The following is a 17,600-nucleotide window of genomic DNA, read 5'->3' as shown; positions in this document are numbered from 1 at the left end:
TAGCAGCAAGAACAGTGACGCAAGAAACCACTAAACTTCCCCTGTTGACTTCCTGAGTCTTCTGTATGTGCCAACCCATATCTCCGCCTCTGGTGACAACAGGCAAATCAATTAATTTTATTCACATATCAATCTCCACTGTCTATGGATGCCTTTATTTGTTTTTGTTATGTAACTCAATTTAAGAAGGTAAATATCTGTTCTATTACTGTTATTTTTTAGTTGTGATTGGCAAAAATATTGAATGGGCCTGGCTATATTGATGACTGTAATGTGCTACTTCTTTAAACATGAAAGCCTTTGGGTGCTTGATAAGGACACAATAATGCTCAAATCCTCTCAACTTCTGCTACAACATACTGAGCCAAATCGTAGTTGCACATTAGATCAAGCATTACGGTATTTGACGTCATCAGTTGAACGGAAGAAGAATCGGACACACATCAGAAGACAAATAAGCAGCAAGCAATTTATTGTCGATATTGGAAACATATTACTCCATAGTGGGTATTGATTAGAAAAGAATACGCAGACACACCGACGCAGTAACAAACTTTTTTACTTGACTAGGTATTGAACATTTGAGGCACAATGTCTAACTGCATTTTTCAAGCGCAGTTGACTTCTGTCATGGAGATACTGGCAAAAGCGGCAGTAGCAGAAATAAACAGGCGCGTCGATGATAGCTGTGCCATTCTACGTTTGGAGTTGACCCAAAGCCAGCGAGATATTGATGTTCTGAAAAAGAAATACACACTGATGGAGGGAGAACTGAGGAGGACTCGAGGATTAGTCAGGAGAAAAGGTTAGTGGACTTGTAGCCTTTTAGAAAAGGGTGTAGGTACGATACCCTCCTGCATGCGCAATTATACTACTTCTGTCCCATGTTTGCCATGTTACTAAATAATATTATTTATTTTAACCCCATGGTAACAGATCGAGGTACCTATCCAGTCAAGGTGGTTTTGAACAAAGGGAGGAACACTTCACAGTGGAGATGTATGGATGCAGTTGAGGAGGATATTCAACTCCAGTCTCCCCAAGTTAGTGGTACAACAGGGCCAGTACCTGGGGGGGGGAGGAATAACAAGCGTAATCCAGGGGTTCACTGCTGAACAACACGACAGCAGTGTCTGTTGTAATGGTTTTATTCATTTGCTTTTTAAATCTGTATTTTTGTATACATCAAATGGTTTTCTGGTCCTGCTCTGTGCTGCATGGATGCGAAAATGTTTTTTTTTTTTTTTTTCTAGGCCGGAGATGTGGAGCAGAATGCTGAGTCGGAGCCTATACTGATTGAGGAGGAAGACACATGGAAGACTGACCCAGATCCACTAGAGAAACTGAGGATCAGTAGAGTGGGTGTGTTTAGACACGTCTGACACGCACACACTTCTCACCCATACAGACCACAGCGTCAGACTCAGACATTCAAACAGTGTGTGCTAACCAAGTATGCTTGTGTCTTAATCAGAATCTCATGCCAAGGCTGGGCAAGCAGCATCCTCTCAGCAACGCCGCAATGACAAGCCGACCGACGACTCTGTGGAACTCTACCCCTCCGCTGAGGGGCCGGAGGACCCAGAACCGGCGCTGCCTCCTACGGAGCACTTCGAGGGGTACTCGGAGCCACACGGGTCCAGTGTGACCAATGGTGGACATCAGCGTGTAGTGAAGGATGAGGGAGAGCGGGAGGAGCCAGATGAAGCCGCAGACATCATCCCCTCAGACCCGTACGGCATGGACCCCAGCGACAGACACCTCTGGTCCTCCAATCCGGACACAGAGCCGGCCGATTCCGATTTCTCATTTGATCCCACCGATCAGTACCACCAAAGTCTCTCCATGTTCCCCTCTCATAGTGGGATGCTCTCAGTTCCCTCCATGAGTGAGGACACCGAGCCTCAGCTCCCCTCGAAAGGAAAAAGGCATTCCAAAACGAGCCGTGTGGCCCACATGAAGAGACACAACAGAGCTTTAGGTGAAGGGCCAAGACAACAGACTGTACACATACCCGAGGAAGGCGAGAGCAGCGAAGGGGTGAACTTAATTGATGAGAACGGTATGATTGTACAACAGCAATATAGGGCCATGGAGGCCACAGACAGGGGGAGCGCAGGTGTGGGGGGATCCAGCCTGGCGGCTTCTGCCTTTTCCGGATACAATCGCAGCAATTTCAACATGGCGAGGAGGATAAGGACGCCGTGGCGCTCGGGTGGCGTGGGGGAGAGGCGTTTCAGCTGCACCTTCTGCGGGAAGAGCTTCATGCGCTTCAGTCAGCTGAAGGAGCATCTGCGGAGTCACACCGGCGAGAAGCCGTTCAGTTGCGTGCAGTGTGGGCGGAGTTTCACCAAGCAGTGTAACCTTATAAGACACGCAGTGGTCCACAGTGGAGAGAAGCCATTTGAGTGTGCGCAGTGTGGAAAGTGCTTCACCCAGCGCTCGAGTCTCAAGTCCCACCAGAGAACTCACATAGGGCAGAGCGATGTGTCTGTCCACAGGCCCATGGTTCCTGCGTATGCAGAGGACCCACACACCAGTTTAATGATGACTCAGACCAGGTGTTTCAAATAGTGTTTCAAAGAAACTTGTATTTGTAGCACTTCAACTGTAATTATTGTCCGTTACTTAAACATTGTAATGTTATTCATGAACAGGGAATATTTTGTTAGATCTGTGGTACGGCCCTGACTTTTTTGTGAAACGGCACGTTGTTTGACACATGGATTCTGTGTTTGTGGAGATTAGATTAATTCTTCATTACATTTCTGCAAATATTTCTGTATTTTAATTGGCATTAAAATGAATTGAAGCAAATAAGTGTGGTACCTACTACTTTTCATAGCACTCATAGGATTGCAGGAGTCCAGGAAATGTGTCTCAAAGTCTAGGGATGTGTACCTTTACTTTAATACGCTCGCATAGTTTTAAATGGTTAGTTCAGGGTAAAAGTTCAAGCCTATTGGGCTAAATTCATTTTATACAATGTATTGTCTGCCCACGTTTTTTATTAGTATATTATTAATTTCGAGCATACATTTTCCGCACATACTATATTAAACCATCTATCTTGTACATTTTATGATGATTCAAAGAAATGTCCGGATAATTCTTTAGGTCCTGGGGACATTTCGGGGTAATATTTCCTTCGGTTTTTAACGCTTGTGGTAAACTGTCCTAATATGGACACTGTACATCCTTTTTTGTCATGTGGTCACGCGCTCCTCCCCTTCAGTTTCTCTGCCTCTAGGCTGGGAAAGTACATACAATTGAACATTTTTCACTTTATCCTATTTGTTTGAACCTTGCACTTAGAACACTGGTACAGAACGCTCACTAACTAGGCAAAATGTTATTCCAAGACAAGACGGTACATGGGACTTTTCAAAGCAAATTAACGTCAGTGGTGGATGTACTAACCAAAACTGCAATCGCGGAAATAAGTCAATTGTTCGAGGATGAGTTTGCGGTGTTACGATTGGAAATATGTCGGAGAGACAATGAAATAGAAGCCTTGAAAAGAAAATGTACTGAAAACGAACGGGGAAAGTCAAACATTTCCAATGCGCCAGCGGCACGTCTTCTTTCGTCCTCGCCATTCACAATTGAACAAGGTGAGTCACAACGGTCTTATCCGTTACCTGTACATACTAGTAGGCTATGACAACATCCCTGAACTGGGATGGAAATGGCCATCCTACGTGTGTCATATTGCTGACTATTTTTCTGTCTTCGTTTTCGGTTTATTTTTTGTAGTGTTCTACCACAGGTTTCTTTCAAATAGTAGGCAAAGGCTGCATTAGTTATTAAAGAGCAACATGAGTCGAGTTTAACATTTCCATAATTGGAACCCTTGGAACCTTTCCATGGAAAGTTCCAGGAAAACCAGAAATAGCTAAACAAAATTAAAGTTTTGTGTGGTTGTGTAGGCCTACTGTACTTGGTATTTCTTATGACATAAAACACTGGCATGACATTTAGCATAGCATTCCAAATCAACCCACAACCTGTTGTTTTAGCCTGTGCCAAGTCTCAGAATACATCAGTTTATCAAGGTTATTCTACTAAATTCCCATATTAAATTTGTAACCTTTTTAGATTATGTTTCCCATTTATAATCTGTCTCAAACTCCAAGTCAGTGGTTCTTAACCCTGTACTCAGGGAACCTCTGTCCTGCATGTTTTAGATGTTTCTTGGCTCCAACACACCTGATTCAAATGCTTGTTACCAGGCTTCTACAGAGCTATATAACGACCCATTTATTAGTATCAGGTGTGTTGGAGCAGGGAAACATCTAAAAAATGCCTGACAGGGTTAAGAACCACTGCTTAAGTGTTTCAACTCAAGTGAAGTTCACTGTTAAAATATATACGTTTTATTACCTAAATTGCTGATTTGGCTAATGTACTAGGAATTAGTTTTTGCACGTCACGGTTTGGTCAAAAACACTGATGTTCGGAAGTAGAACTATTGTTACAAGTTACAACCCATGAGCCCCCCCAAAAAGGCTAATTGAGGTGAGCCCTAATTAGGTCTTTATCTGAATTAGTAACTTTGTCATAAAAACGTTGAAGTTGTTTTAAAAAGCCATGTTTTGTAACTGTGTTTCACTCTCAATCTCCTTTTAGGAACTAGTGGTTCTATTGAGGGTTCGGGCAGTGGGACTTCACCTAACACAAGCAAGGAGTTCAACACGCCTACGAATGTGCAACTTTGCAAAAATCCAGCACAACCAACCACAGGTTCACAAAGAGGCCTGAAAAAGGTTTCATTAAAGCACGAGATTGAAGGCCTTAACCTACACCTAATCAAGGCCGAGCCGGAGGAAGATGAGGAGATAGACAGTGTCCAGATGTATCTGCTAGGGAGTGACCCTGGTGTTACCGAGGGGTCGGACCCTCAGGGTGTTAGTCCTGTCCTGGATGAGAGAGAACCCCCCCGCTCGTCACCTGTGTCAGAGCGGGACAGTGATATGACTGTAGATTCAGATGGCTATTACAGTGTAGCGCAAAACCCAGGTCATTTAGAAAAAGAAATAGAGCTCATTCAAAATGCAATGGAAAGTTGTGATAGAGGGCCCATGGCAGAGACGAGATACAGCGATGTGTTTGGAAGGGACAAGTCTGTTCTGAGGGCACAGGGACCAGGGCACACTATGATCTCCAATAGAAAGATTGTGACTCATGGCGCTGTCCGGCCACCGGTCCATAAACCAACCACCACCGAGATTCCAGGACATGCCTGCGTTTGGGCTGGCAGCACTAGATTGTCGTTGGCCTCTACTGGACAAGAATTTACTGCCATTATTAAATCAAGTAGGCCTCATGGGAAGGAGAAATGGTTTGACTGTGGATACTGCGGGAAAAGCTTTGACCGCTTCAGCCATCTGAAGATCCATCAGCGGATTCACACAGGGGAAAAACCGTACACGTGCAGCACCTGTGGGAAGTGTTTCAACCAGAGAAGCAACCTCCGAACACACCAGCGCAACCACAAGCACCTCGGGACCCTAGCCTAAACATGGCCATGGGGATGAGGAACTCAGTGGTCATCACGACAGTGTCTGTTACAGAAGCTGACACTGGGCCCGTAATGAGACAAACCACCAGAGCATTTTGTTTATGGATCTATAGCATTAAGCCACAGGAAGTAACAAGAGTGTGTACATGAACAAGATGCCCTGCTAGAACTGTTCAACAGTTACATCTCAGGATGATGTATGAGGTGGAGAGGAATAGCGGGTTTGATACAAATACTTATGAGCCGTGTGGACAGTTTCATATTTAATGTTTGTGTAAATAAACAAAAGAACATTGACAGCAAATGTGTATGGGATTCTATCAGAAGTGTGAGTGGTGCTTCCAGTAAGGATCCAGATGTGGGGCTGTATTGTTCAGTGGTGCACAGGAGATATAGCTGCAAAGGTTTCCTAGAATATTTCCATGGGGAATTAGGAGTTAACCCCACACAACATTGGTCTACGAGTAAGCGATGGCCGGTCTGGCAAGGTAAATAGACTGCATTTATAGAGCGCGTTTTTATACCTTAGCGGCACCCAAAGCGCTTTACAATTTTTGCCTCTCATTCACCCATTCATACACAGTCACACACACCGACGGGGGTGAGCTGCCATGCAAGGCGCAGCTCTGCCCATCGATACACAACTTGTAAAAGTTTTGGGAATGTACATTGGGATAGACCAGACATGTACCCATGTTATGTTGTGCATCCAAGTCTACAACCATACCCTAACATTTTCAAATACTTGTAACTTCTGGAGGTTTCTTGCAAATTATTTTACAAGGGGGGCAAATATATGAAAAACACCATCATTCTTATGAAGTTCCGTGGTAGTTACAGTAAGTTAAAATTACCCAGAAATTCAGTAAACCCTTAGTGAACAGTGTAGTGTTATGTCATCCTCAGGCATGCAAACGGGTCAGGGGTAAAAAAAAAAAAGGTGAGAAGGATACGGCGAACCCCCGCCCCTCTGTCTAGGGGATGCGCCCCAAAATTAAGAGGCTAGATCAATGTAGAATCTGTGCTCTTGTAAACAATGTCATGTTCTTTTAACCATAAAGGCAATTTTTATGGCGTACATCATAAAAAACTATTACGGACTGCTCAGTGTTGCAGACTTAAAAAAAAAAAAAAAAAAATCCCCACTCTGCTTCTGATTGGCTGTGAGGTTTAGGCATTAGGAGTGACGATTGGTTCCAGAGCCAGTTGTAAAGTTGCGAAGCACGGCTAACATGCTGTGTTGGCCATGGCCACGACCCCCCCCCCCCCAATATTTTCTCATTGGATCTGCATGAATCACATAGGTTACCCATTTCGTTTTCAAAAAGGTGAATTTCACCGAAAGGTGAGAAGTTTGCATGCCTGCATCCTGGGTAATAAAGGTTGATGTTCCAGGGATGGCCAGATATTAGGCAAATGTGCTGACTTTGACAATATTTCCAAAGCAATTATAAAAAGCATGTGGTAGCCATTTGCCGACTTAGGGTGACCTGTCACCTAGAAAGTTCAGTAACGCCTCAGTGAGGTGGGGAAGATCACCACATTTTGAAGATGATCATCACATTTTGCCAATTGTACATGTGTACACCTATATAACCTGCCCCCGGGGATGCAGGAGGATGGCGTTGGAGTGAGGTTTGGGCCGCAGGAAGCCGTTGCTGTAGTCAAAGTGGTTGGAGAGCGCCTCTGAGATCTGGTAGGAACTGTCACAGTCCACCTCATCGCCCTCCGGCAGGGGCAGACTGGAAGCCCAGTCCTCTGGCCCCTGGGTGCCACACCAGTCCTGGGCCGGTGGGGACAGGTCCTGGGGGGTGTGGCTCTCACCACTATCCTGCTGGGGCTGGGAGGAGGGGAGGCCGGAGTCCTGGGGAAGAAGAGGGATGGGGGAGGGGGTTACAAAGGTACATGAGACGTGGGTGTGTGGGGGGGAGGGGCTTCCTTACCTACTGTACTGATAGTAAAGCTCCCAGCAGTACAGTAGACTGTTTTTCAAAGACAGTGTACTGATGGTGATTGGGCGGGGGGCGATTTAGTCTACGATTGGGGAACCCATTTCAGGTACAAGGAGGAAATACGGATCGCGTTCGTGTCGTGAATCAACTCGTCCAGACCCCCCCCCGACCGACACGCACCAACGACATGTGGCTGCTCCTCAGGTAGGACTCCACCCTCCGCCTGCGCTGCTCGTCCCAGCCTCCGTCCATGTCTGCCGAGGCCCTCGCGCACCCGCGGCCCTCGCGCCAGCTCGACTGGTAGAGCAGGGGCCGGCCCAAGTGGTCCACCTCCACCTCTCCCGGTGCTGCCCGCCTCCCACCGAGCGTGGACTGGCTTCCCCGGTAGAGGGGCCGGTCCTGAGGGGAAACGGTCACAAAAAGGAGGAGGAAAAAAGAAACAAAACAATCATGTCATTTAGTGTCATCACAGTAGACCTATGCATGGAACCATATAAAGAAAGCATCTTCAATAACTTCATTGTCATGATCCCCACCAACAAAGCCTCCTTCTTGGAGGATGTTTTCACACCGGTGTCAACAGGGATGTCCATTTTGTATCGTAACCCTTTTGAGGGTTTAAACTCACCTCTAAAGACAGCTGGCTGTGCTTCATTCTGGTGTCGACTCTGAGTGAGACACTGTCCTCGTTCTGGGGTTGGATGGAGGAGACAAGATCGAGGGGTTAGAGAGCGGGACTGAGATCACAAATACATGAATTGATGAAGAAATATTTAGCATTAGTATTTTGCGTTCATGTGAAATGAGACCATGTGTGGTGTTGTTTGTACCAGTGCTCTGGGATCTGAGCCAACAGAGTCGAGTCTCCTGAACGAGGCCTGTCTGGAAAGTGTGTTCATCTCTTCCCTGTAGGAGAAAAAGAGTATAAACACAGAGAATGGCTAAATTCCAGTTTTAGCCTTTGAGGACAAATGAACAAGGGGCAGGTAAGTGAATAGTTGAAACCTATTTCCCCACTCACGTCCTTTCTCCGAGCTCCATCTCTAGGTTCTTGGTGCGGCGTCGATGGTACCGGTGCACCAGGAAGATAATGATGATCATGATGAGGACCAGAGCGCCTGCGGCCGCGCCAACGACTATAAGGAGGAGGCTGTCGACGGTGGGTTCCTGCACTCTCCTCTCTGAATCAGGGGGCAGAGCTTAGGGAAAGACCTTCATTACACCCAGCTGCACACATGCACTATCAATTCCTCAGTGTTGCCACCAGGGGGCAGCAAAGATCATCAAATCTATTATTTTCACCCAAGAGGCCATTTGGGCCTGTTCCTATGGTTTACATTCCACACGAAGCATATTGTTCTTACCTGTCACTGTGAGGGTGAACTCAGCTTTGCCTGCTCCAGCACTGTTCTGAGCCACACATTCGTAGACACCGGTGTCATTCAAGCTAAGGGCCCGCCCAAAGAGCAGCCTGTTTCCAAGTACAGACACTCCTCCTGTCAGAGATCCACCCCTCCTATGGATAGAGCACACGGTACGTTTCGGTACATGGCTACAGACTACATCAAACTCATTCTGAATTCCATTGAATCTCTCAAACCAAACATCTTTATAATGTATACATCACGGAAGTAGTCTTAAATTCCACAGATCAATTCATTTCAAACAGGCTTTTTTTTTTTTTACTAATAATATTTATTTTTTTTTACTAATAATATTTACTGCCATGGATTTGTGGCCGGTACATTTATAGCAAGGTGTTCTTTGATTCTCCACTTATCAGGTTTGTCAGAAAGGGGAACCAGCTATTTGCATGTACTTTGCTTGCTCACTGCTGCTTTATCACCCATTGATAAATGCAGGGTTGGGATTTGAGCGTGTCGGAGACTGCAGCCACCTGAACCACAGGGTATACAAAGGAGAAGGCCAGTTTCTACTCCACTGGGGGGGTCAGGTTGCCCTAGTTTCAATGTGCTGGGCAGACATTTTACTGCTGCTAACCTCTGCAACCGCTCCCCCCCTTCTCCATTCAAGGGTTTTCTCAGATTTCTACTCTCAGCCCCACCTTTTAAACCAGCTCTTTATGATAGAATCAGCTCCAGAGATTGCACCTGATAGGGGAATAGAATAATGATATTGATACTGGCTAGATGCATAGAGAAGAATCCTGTTATAATTCACCAACATACATCAAATGTCTGAATACAAACATTTGCTAGTGTGTGTGATGTGGGACAACTTTGGGAAAAACCAGTCATTGTCCTACAGGTTTGCATTGGATCAGGAAGTGTGCACATTGAGGCAACAAATGATTACTTGTGTGATCTGTTATTATTGTAATGCTCTGAGAACAATCTTTAATTAAACACGTACCCTGTGTTTTACGGTGTGTTATGGTGATAGTTAAAGAGAGACGCTGTGATTAAGTGCTTAGGACACGTCTCCATCTTTCCACCCTCTCCTCCTCCCTCCCACTCTCCCTGGCTCCCTCTTTGTGTTAAACCTCTCCCTCTCCCAACCAATCCATTTTCTAATTCAGTAATACGATACCGTGGCTTTTATCCTATATTGAATTGAAGTCTGCTTGAGAAGGCACCTTCCTTCAGCGGACACACTCTGCCTTGTTATCTGTGTTCATGTGTGCTACATGGGTGTGTGTGTGTATGTGTGTGTGTGTATGTGCATCACGAAGAGCACTACTCTCTACAGCCCTATTTAAACAGTACCTCAGACATGTGGATAGTATTACACAGGGAAATGACATTCTCCAGACTGCCTGCCAGTCAGCCGTACCTGGTCCAGGTGAAGTTCTGGGGTTTGGGATATCCTCCACTTTCACATCTGAGCTCAGCTCCTTCTTTTCCTATGAACCAGTTCCCATCATGCCCAGTGATGCTGACATCGGGAGGAACTGGGACAATCACACACACACACAAAACAAAATCGGTGACAATACGCTGACTGTGTTGAAACTTCAATCAACTGGTTATAAAATATGCCTATTGTTTAGAGGTCAATGTCTAACTATGATTGAGAACAGTAACAGTATTGTATAGAAATCTTATTTAATTACATATAATCAAGTGGCACATTGGATTGGATTCAATAACTGTGGGATTAAAGTGCAGACTGTCTGCCTTTATTTGAGCCATTTAGAAATTACAGTCACAGCCCCCTTCCCCATTTTAAGGTGCCATTAGTGTTACACATCAAGTCTAGTTTAGTCAGGCATTTCTCCTTTGTATGCTTTGACTGTCTGAGGGGCTTAACTTGCTCATTACAGCTGTACAGTACTAAAACTAAACTATTGAAGCTGGTGGAAAGGCAGTCAGAGACAACAGGCAGCCAGTTCCATCATATACATGTCAGATTGTGTACCGTAAGGTAGAGGACCCCACTCCCATTACTGAAGAATGGGGAGTGAGGCTGGTTTCTTTATCTCACACGTTCCTAAGCTTTCTACCATTCTTCTCCAGGTGGCACTGCTCCAGTGTTCTGTAGGTGACACTGTTTGAGGACTGAAGGCTTTTAGGTACTTTTTCCACTAGAGGTTAGTTTTGTTTTCCCGATTAACATATTGTATTTCTTCCATGGTCAAGTCCTTTTACACTCCTTGTTTTTTACTTTTAAAACTGCTAATGTCACATATTGTGTGTCAATATGTGTTGGCTATGTGTATAGTTTTATTCTGATATGTAAGCTTCACAAGGGCCACCTTTACTTGCGACGATGCCCGTCTATGCATCTGATGTTCAAACATCAAAAAGGATCAAATGGTTCACTTAATATGGATGAAAATGGTCCGTTCCAACAGCTTGCACCTTAATCCCCCATCCTTGCATCGTGGGCGCGGCGCGGCACGTCCAGGCCTACTCACAGTGCACCTGCAGGGTGTTGCTGATCCTGCGGGGCTGCCTCAGGCCGGGGTGCCACACCAGGCAGTCCAGCCGCTTGCCGTTCATGCTGCGGAGCGGATGCAGCGAGAAATATGCGGAGATGGCGCCGCCCTCCAAGCTGCGGTTCTGGGCCTGCCCGGGAAGCTCCGTGTCCCAGGAGAGGCGTGGCGGGGGGTGGGCCACGGCACGACAGGTGGCGGCCACGCGGTAGGACTGGCCCTCCGTCAGAACCACGGGCTCCAAGGAGGAGATGGGTAAGGCTGGAGGAGGGTGGAGGAGACGGAGAGGGAAGGAACCCTGTTTTTATGCTTTAATATATCCACACACCCTACCTCAGATAATGTAATCACTAATCTAACAATAGGAGGAAGTGCTGTACAACCAAGGTCATGGATGGATGTTGAATGGAAATCCATGAAATCTAATTTTGTGGTTTCAAATCCCTGCATCCACTCTGGCCCCCTTGCCTCATCATTGGACGGCATTCACTTTAGCGTGTACTGTAAATCCCATGAGCTCATTTTGAGGATCAAGAAAGGATCTTACTCCAGACAGTGAGGGAGACCTTCCTCTCGAAGTTCCCTGAGGGGAAGGTGCTGATGTGGCAGGTGTAGCTCCCCTCGTCAGACTCCTGGGTGCTGAGCAGCAGCAGGGCAGAGTTATCGGTGGGGTTGACGCTCTCAAACTTCACCCTCCCCGAGAAACGGCCAAACTCTGACCAAAGAAGCACAAGGGAGGGAGGGAGGCAGCGAGGAGATTATGGTTCACTCTCGTTTTATAGAAAGAGACTCATACAGGGAACAATAACCAGGAAATAACGCAAGTCCATTGCTTTCCTAGTATTCTAAGGAATGTGATATGTGATATATATATATGATATATATATGATATATATATACACTGATATGAGCAGAGGAATGCGTCACCCATGAACAGAAGTTTAAAGATCTAGATTAAAATCTGGATCCAAAGCCTGATAGCTGGGTCTGACCATTTGCATGCCTTACACACAAGCCCCATGGCACAGGCATGCACTATTTAACACATTCAGCTCTGACTTGCCATGGCGTAGCATACCTGTGTGGCCCTCGGTAGGGTGGGCAGTGATGACCTGTTCCTTGGTGCCGTCTGACAGCTCCCTGGTCCATGTGACCTGGATCACCTGCTCCCCGTCACCCACCTGGTAGTGGCAGGGCAGTCGCGTCTCCGACTCCGCCAGGGAGCGCAGGGAGAAGGAGGGAGGAGGTTCCACAAAGCCACCCTGGACAGAGAACACTGGAGGGGGGAGGGGGGGTGGAGTGTGTTCAGCTGATTGGGGGGCTGTGTGTGTGGCTGTGTGTGCAGGTGTGTTTGTGTAGGAGAGAGACAAAGACATTGCAGAGTTAGAGGCTAATGCTAATTCATTAGAACAACAATCAAGGACTAACACACATTGCGCCCTTTGAGTGTTGATCAGATAGGCTCTAGTCAATGATTCAACCTGCAGATAAGGACGAAATCGTGGCTCATCCAGGGACATTTTCATTCACTAAATCCCCCGGAGAACAGACCTTCGAGTGCACTGACACACACAGGAGAGCAAACAAACATTTTCCCACACAGCCACTCACTAATACAGAACCAAACCATTCAGTGATCCGTTCGACAGTTAGAGGGAGGTGAGATAACAGTTAAGACAAGGACCGACACAGTGGTTTATAATGTGGAACAAACACTGATCTAACATGACCCCGTCACCGCATGTGCTCGTTGTGGCTGGCAGTTTGGCTGTGTCTACTTTGATTGATAGGTTGACCAACCAATCAGTTCATTAGGGGCTTCATACCAAGAGATTCTGGTCATGAAAGCCCATTATATGTAGCGGTATGGCAAGGAAGGAAGAAGGATGAGCAGAGGAACAGGAGGAAGAGGGGTCTTACTCTCAACGATGAGGGAGACCTTCCTCTCGAAGTTCCCTGAGGGGAAGGTGCTGATGTGGCAGGTGTAGCTCCCCTCGTCAGACTCCTGGGTGCTGAGCAGCAGCAGGGCAGAGTCATTGGCTGGGTTGACGCTCTCGAACTTCACCCTCCCCGAGAAAGGCCCAACCTCTGACCAAATACGCACAAGGGAGGGAGAAACTCACTAATCTCTAGAAACAATCCGAGTTTTTTTTCCTTCTGTCATACAGTGGTACAGTTGCCCAGGAGGCAAATTCAACCCCATCACGCAACCAAATTCCTCCATAACAAGTCACCATTTTCCTCCAGGGAAGGCCACATACCACGTGCCATGTACTGAGATATACATCCGTATATAACTGCGTAATATGGCATACCTGTGTGGACCTCGTTGTGGTGGGCAGTGAGGATCTTTTCCTTGGTGCCGTCTGACAGCTCCCTGGTCCATGTGACCTGGATCACCTGCTCCCCGTCACCCACCTGGTAGTGGCAGGGCAGTCGCGTCTCCGACTCCGCCAGGGAGCGCAGGGAGAAGGAGGGAGGAGGTTCCACAAAGCTACCCTGGACAGAGAACACTGGAGGGGGAGAAGAGTGTGTGAATGTGCGTTTGTGTATGAAAGAGAAATTGTGTTATAGAAGGTGGGCAATTCGCATACGCATTCCCACAACAACAAAAAAATTACTATAATTTGCCCTCGAAGAGTACAAAGTGTGTAGTTAATGATTGTTTAAAACATTAATGATTAAACCTTCTGTTAGGGACACGGCATGGCACATATACGGTATGATAACTCCATTCTCTAAACCCAGGAGAACAAGGCCAGACCATCAGGTTCACTGACACACAGAGGAATGCAAACACCTTTTCCTCCCACACTGCCAGACAGGTTCTAGTCAACAGAAAATAGCAAACTTTAGCGTCCTATTTACAATCAGAGAGGAGAGGTAAAGCTGCTTTACTTGCTTTTCTTGTTCATGACATTAACCTGCATTCAACTCTTTGCCAATAATAACTAAAGCTATTCCACAAAGACTACATAAATTGACAGAGTAACTTGTTTGTCCTTATGAACTTTGGGTAGCTTGTACGACAAACATACCTAAATAAATGGTCAGAGTTGAGAAATAGTATGAAGCGCAGCCCTTCTGCTTTCTGTTTTCCAAAGAAAGAATGTGACTCTTCCACATTTCAAAATGGAAAATCACATCAACTGTGCCACATGTTATGGTATGCATAGATACTATAATAATTAAATGAAAAGTGTGTTTGTTAGAAATACATTTTGAAGTCTTACCAAATGCCCAAATAAGTGCAAGCCATTCTGTCCGCTGCCTGGCGGCCCATGCAGCAGACTTCATAAGTGCAACTTGAATTATTCAGCAAAAACACACTATTGTCACTTCTCGTAGTTTCCAGAACTCAACGGAAATCCGATTACAAAAAGACAACAATAAAATACTGTGCGACCAAGAAATAAATAGTCCAAAAATGTTTCGACAGAAGTAGAATGCAGTTGCAGTTTGTGAGAGTTTCATGCACGTCGTGCCGTAGGAGAACCAAAATCAATTAGCCCATCTTCTTCTTCCAGTAGCTTAAATTTATGTAATTAATATAATTTTCTTCGATATTTTCTTGTTGACTTTTCTGTGTTCTCACAGATATCTTCTTCGGTATTTTCTTGTTGACTTTTCTGTGTTCTCACAGATGTCTTGGCTACTGCATCACAAGGTAAAAAGTTCTATACGTTTTATGGCACAATGTCTTTATCCAAACTCCGCACAAAGTCACCTCATTCTAGATGAAGAATAAAACATTATTCAATTTCAGCAGCGCGCTACCTTGCCCACAGGTATATGGTAACTTTACTCCAAGATACACCTGTCTTTTAGTTTAGGCCACGCCCCTAATCAACATAATTATGTTTGACAGGCAGCGACGCTTCTTCCTTCACTATGGTTCAAATAACAAATTCCTCAGCCCAGACAACTAACTCGTCCACAATTGTTTTAATGATTTGTAAAAGTTAAATAATCACATTGTTGGCAATTATGTCGCATACGTACAAAATGCGACAATGTTAGGCTCACCAGAACATAAGTCTGCCACTTCACCTGGCATTTACACAGATGCTATTTATTTATACTAGAAACAAGTTTATAATCAATAGTCTCAAACACTATTCTGGGACTGGCCTGGTTTGTAGGGCAAGTGAAGTGATGTGGAGCAATATATAGAACTGTTTAGAGACCTTGGTACATGAAAAGTAATCAGGGCACCGTTATTTATGGTAATTGTTCGATACATTTCATTTTAATCTTTCTAATAGACATGGTGAACAGACAGGATAAATGTTACAAAGTGAAGTGCTGGTTTATAGTGAGGAAACTATGATTCCATAATACATTTACATTTAGTCATTTAGCAGACACTCTTATCCAGAGCGACTTACAGTAAGTACAGGGACATTCCCCCAAGGCAAGTAGGGTGAAGTGCCTTGCCCAAGGACCCAACGTCATTTTGCACATAGGGAATCGAACCGGCAACCTTCTGATTACTAGCCCGATTCCCTAACCGCTCACCCACCTGACTCCCTCTAAATAATAAAGCTCCAAACATGACTCACCTAACTAATACTGGCTGTTGGCAAGACACATAAAACAAGCAGGAAAGGAGGGGATTGATCATAAATGTAACAAAGTTGTGTTTTTTTCCAACTCCTCTCAGACTATTGGTTTCTTCTCCACTTTGATGGTCTCGTAGGTGTCCGCGCTATGGGGGGTCAACCCCTAATGGAGGGAGGGAGAGATAAAGATTAAGAACAAAAACTGTTAATGCCAAGATCATTTTCCTATCAAACTTTTAAAGATGTAAAATGACATGATACATTCATTGTTTAATGATTTCACAAGGGAAACAACAACATTGTTATACTCTTGAGGTGTCTGGTGAGGAGAATTAGAGTTATCGTACTTCATAAAGGCCATCTCCATAAGCTGGCGGCTTCTGTTAAGATGAAAATGATACAAATATTAATGATGAAACTAAGAGCATAGCATTAGCACTGAATACAATAACATCAACAACAGCAATGTGATTTCACAATGAATTGCAGAAAGAAACAGATGGTCATCTTCCTGTGAGTTCAAAATGTCCTCTTTTGCCTTTAATGTTACACTCAAATATTACAAACACGTTTTGGTTTTCTCTTCAAGTGCTTTGTAATCATTATTACAATTACTAGTATTACTATTATTATAATTACATTTGAATTACATCACTTAGCAGCGAGGCCCATTTAAATCCATATATGATATGTTGTGATGAGTGGGAAGGAGTAATGGAAACTATTTATAACATTTCTGGTGGTCAGTCTGTTCTTGCTAACAGGAAATGTTGCCATTCTCTGACATTAGCACAAGCAGAAGTGTAAGGTTTGGGTATGAGAAAACGGAGGCCAAAAGCAATTAGAATATTATTTTTATAGCTATATTTTTATAGCGATAACAAATTACTATTGCGCATAGCAAATCATGATGAACTTGAACACTTTTGTTTGGTGTGCACACACACACCACAACATTCTACTTTACCTGAGGGTAATTGTTGCTGGTTGCAAACGCAGGATCCATCTGAAAGACAATAAAGCCATTACATTTGATCAAATACAGTGTTGTGGCAGGCTGAAATTCAATACACATATTCAATTGACCTAAAAGTCGTTAGCTTTGTGCAGTGTAACAATGATGGTGGTCCTACCCTGAGCCTGCAGTACAGGAAGGTTAAAATGATGCCGTAGATCACTAGAATCCCATCCAATATATAACACAGCTTGGCCTCCTGGAATGCTTCTGCTCAAACACACACGCACACAAATCCACAATCATTTTCAACATCATCACTCTTGGGATTTTTGAACTACTGAAAACTAGTCTGTCAGCTTGAGGGTACCTTTTCTAAACCTACAAGTTACATTTGATATATTAATAAAGTTGAACAATAACAACCATTTAACATTTCTCACCAGCAAAGCTGAAATTTAAGAGGAGAACGGCTACGATCAGAGAGCCCTTCATCTTCGGGAGTAGAGTGTGTGTGAGTAGATAAAGGCGTTATCTTTGGGTTTCTAACACCTCGGAACTGAAAGCTTGGTCTGTCAGCAGGAAGTGATGGGCTCACAGTGACCGTCTTGGAGCTTAAAAACCACAAACACCAACCCCCACAAACGTTCTCACACTAAGTGCATAGATAAAATCACTAAAGAAACGGCCATGTAATTGGATCATATTTAAATGA

The 17,600-nt window shown here is 44.8% G+C and overlaps 3 protein-coding genes across 6 annotated transcripts; 1 reads left to right on the top strand and 2 right to left on the bottom strand.

Annotated features, from left to right (window-relative positions):
- Positions 1-424: 424 nt before the first annotated feature.
- LOC134036042 (zinc finger protein 174-like) lies at positions 425-2,830 on the top strand. Its single transcript, XM_062480757.1, has 4 exons — positions 425-805; positions 937-1,043; positions 1,254-1,362; positions 1,475-2,830. Exons 1-4 carry the CDS (start codon positions 592-594, stop codon positions 2,572-2,574), a joined length of 1,530 nt encoding a protein of 509 aa, XP_062336741.1. The 5' UTR covers positions 425-591; the 3' UTR covers positions 2,575-2,830.
- A 2,941-nt stretch (positions 2,831-5,771) lies between these two features.
- On the bottom strand, positions 5,772-15,171 carry nectin4b (nectin cell adhesion molecule 4b). Of its 4 annotated transcripts, XM_062480754.1 has the most exons (14): positions 14,602-15,171; positions 13,684-13,881; positions 13,289-13,456; positions 12,447-12,701; positions 11,916-12,083; positions 11,351-11,629; positions 10,267-10,384; positions 8,838-8,989; positions 8,495-8,672; positions 8,304-8,379; positions 8,102-8,164; positions 7,803-7,872; positions 7,654-7,724; positions 5,772-7,385 (listed from the first exon to the last, which is right to left on the bottom strand). In XM_062480754.1, exons 1-14 carry the CDS (start codon positions 14,663-14,665, stop codon positions 7,110-7,112), a joined length of 2,136 nt encoding a protein of 711 aa, XP_062336738.1. In that variant the 5' UTR covers positions 14,666-15,171; the 3' UTR covers positions 5,772-7,109. The 4 variants fall into 4 exon arrangements, with proteins under 4 accessions (XP_062336738.1, XP_062336736.1, XP_062336737.1 ...); XM_062480752.1 differs by having other exon boundaries at positions 7,654-7,872; positions 14,602-15,170; XM_062480753.1 differs by having other exon boundaries at positions 7,654-7,872; positions 8,495-8,654; positions 14,602-15,170.
- Positions 15,172-15,301: 130 nt separating this feature from the next.
- On the bottom strand, positions 15,302-17,487 carry fcer1gl (Fc receptor, IgE, high affinity I, gamma polypeptide like). Its single transcript, XM_062480758.1, has 5 exons — positions 17,329-17,487; positions 17,064-17,155; positions 16,898-16,936; positions 16,278-16,310; positions 15,302-16,093 (listed from the first exon to the last, which is right to left on the bottom strand). Exons 1-5 carry the CDS (start codon positions 17,378-17,380, stop codon positions 16,028-16,030), a joined length of 282 nt encoding a protein of 93 aa, XP_062336742.1. The 5' UTR covers positions 17,381-17,487; the 3' UTR covers positions 15,302-16,027.
- Between the last annotated feature and the right edge of the window lie 113 nt (positions 17,488-17,600).

This window comes from Osmerus eperlanus, chromosome 16 (genome assembly GCF_963692335.1).
Source record: "Osmerus eperlanus chromosome 16, fOsmEpe2.1, whole genome shotgun sequence".
Classification (NCBI taxonomy): domain Eukaryota; kingdom Metazoa; phylum Chordata; class Actinopteri; order Osmeriformes; family Osmeridae; genus Osmerus; species Osmerus eperlanus.
The sequence above is the reverse complement of the archived record's forward strand: the minus strand, read 5'-3'. Positions and strand labels throughout refer to the sequence as shown.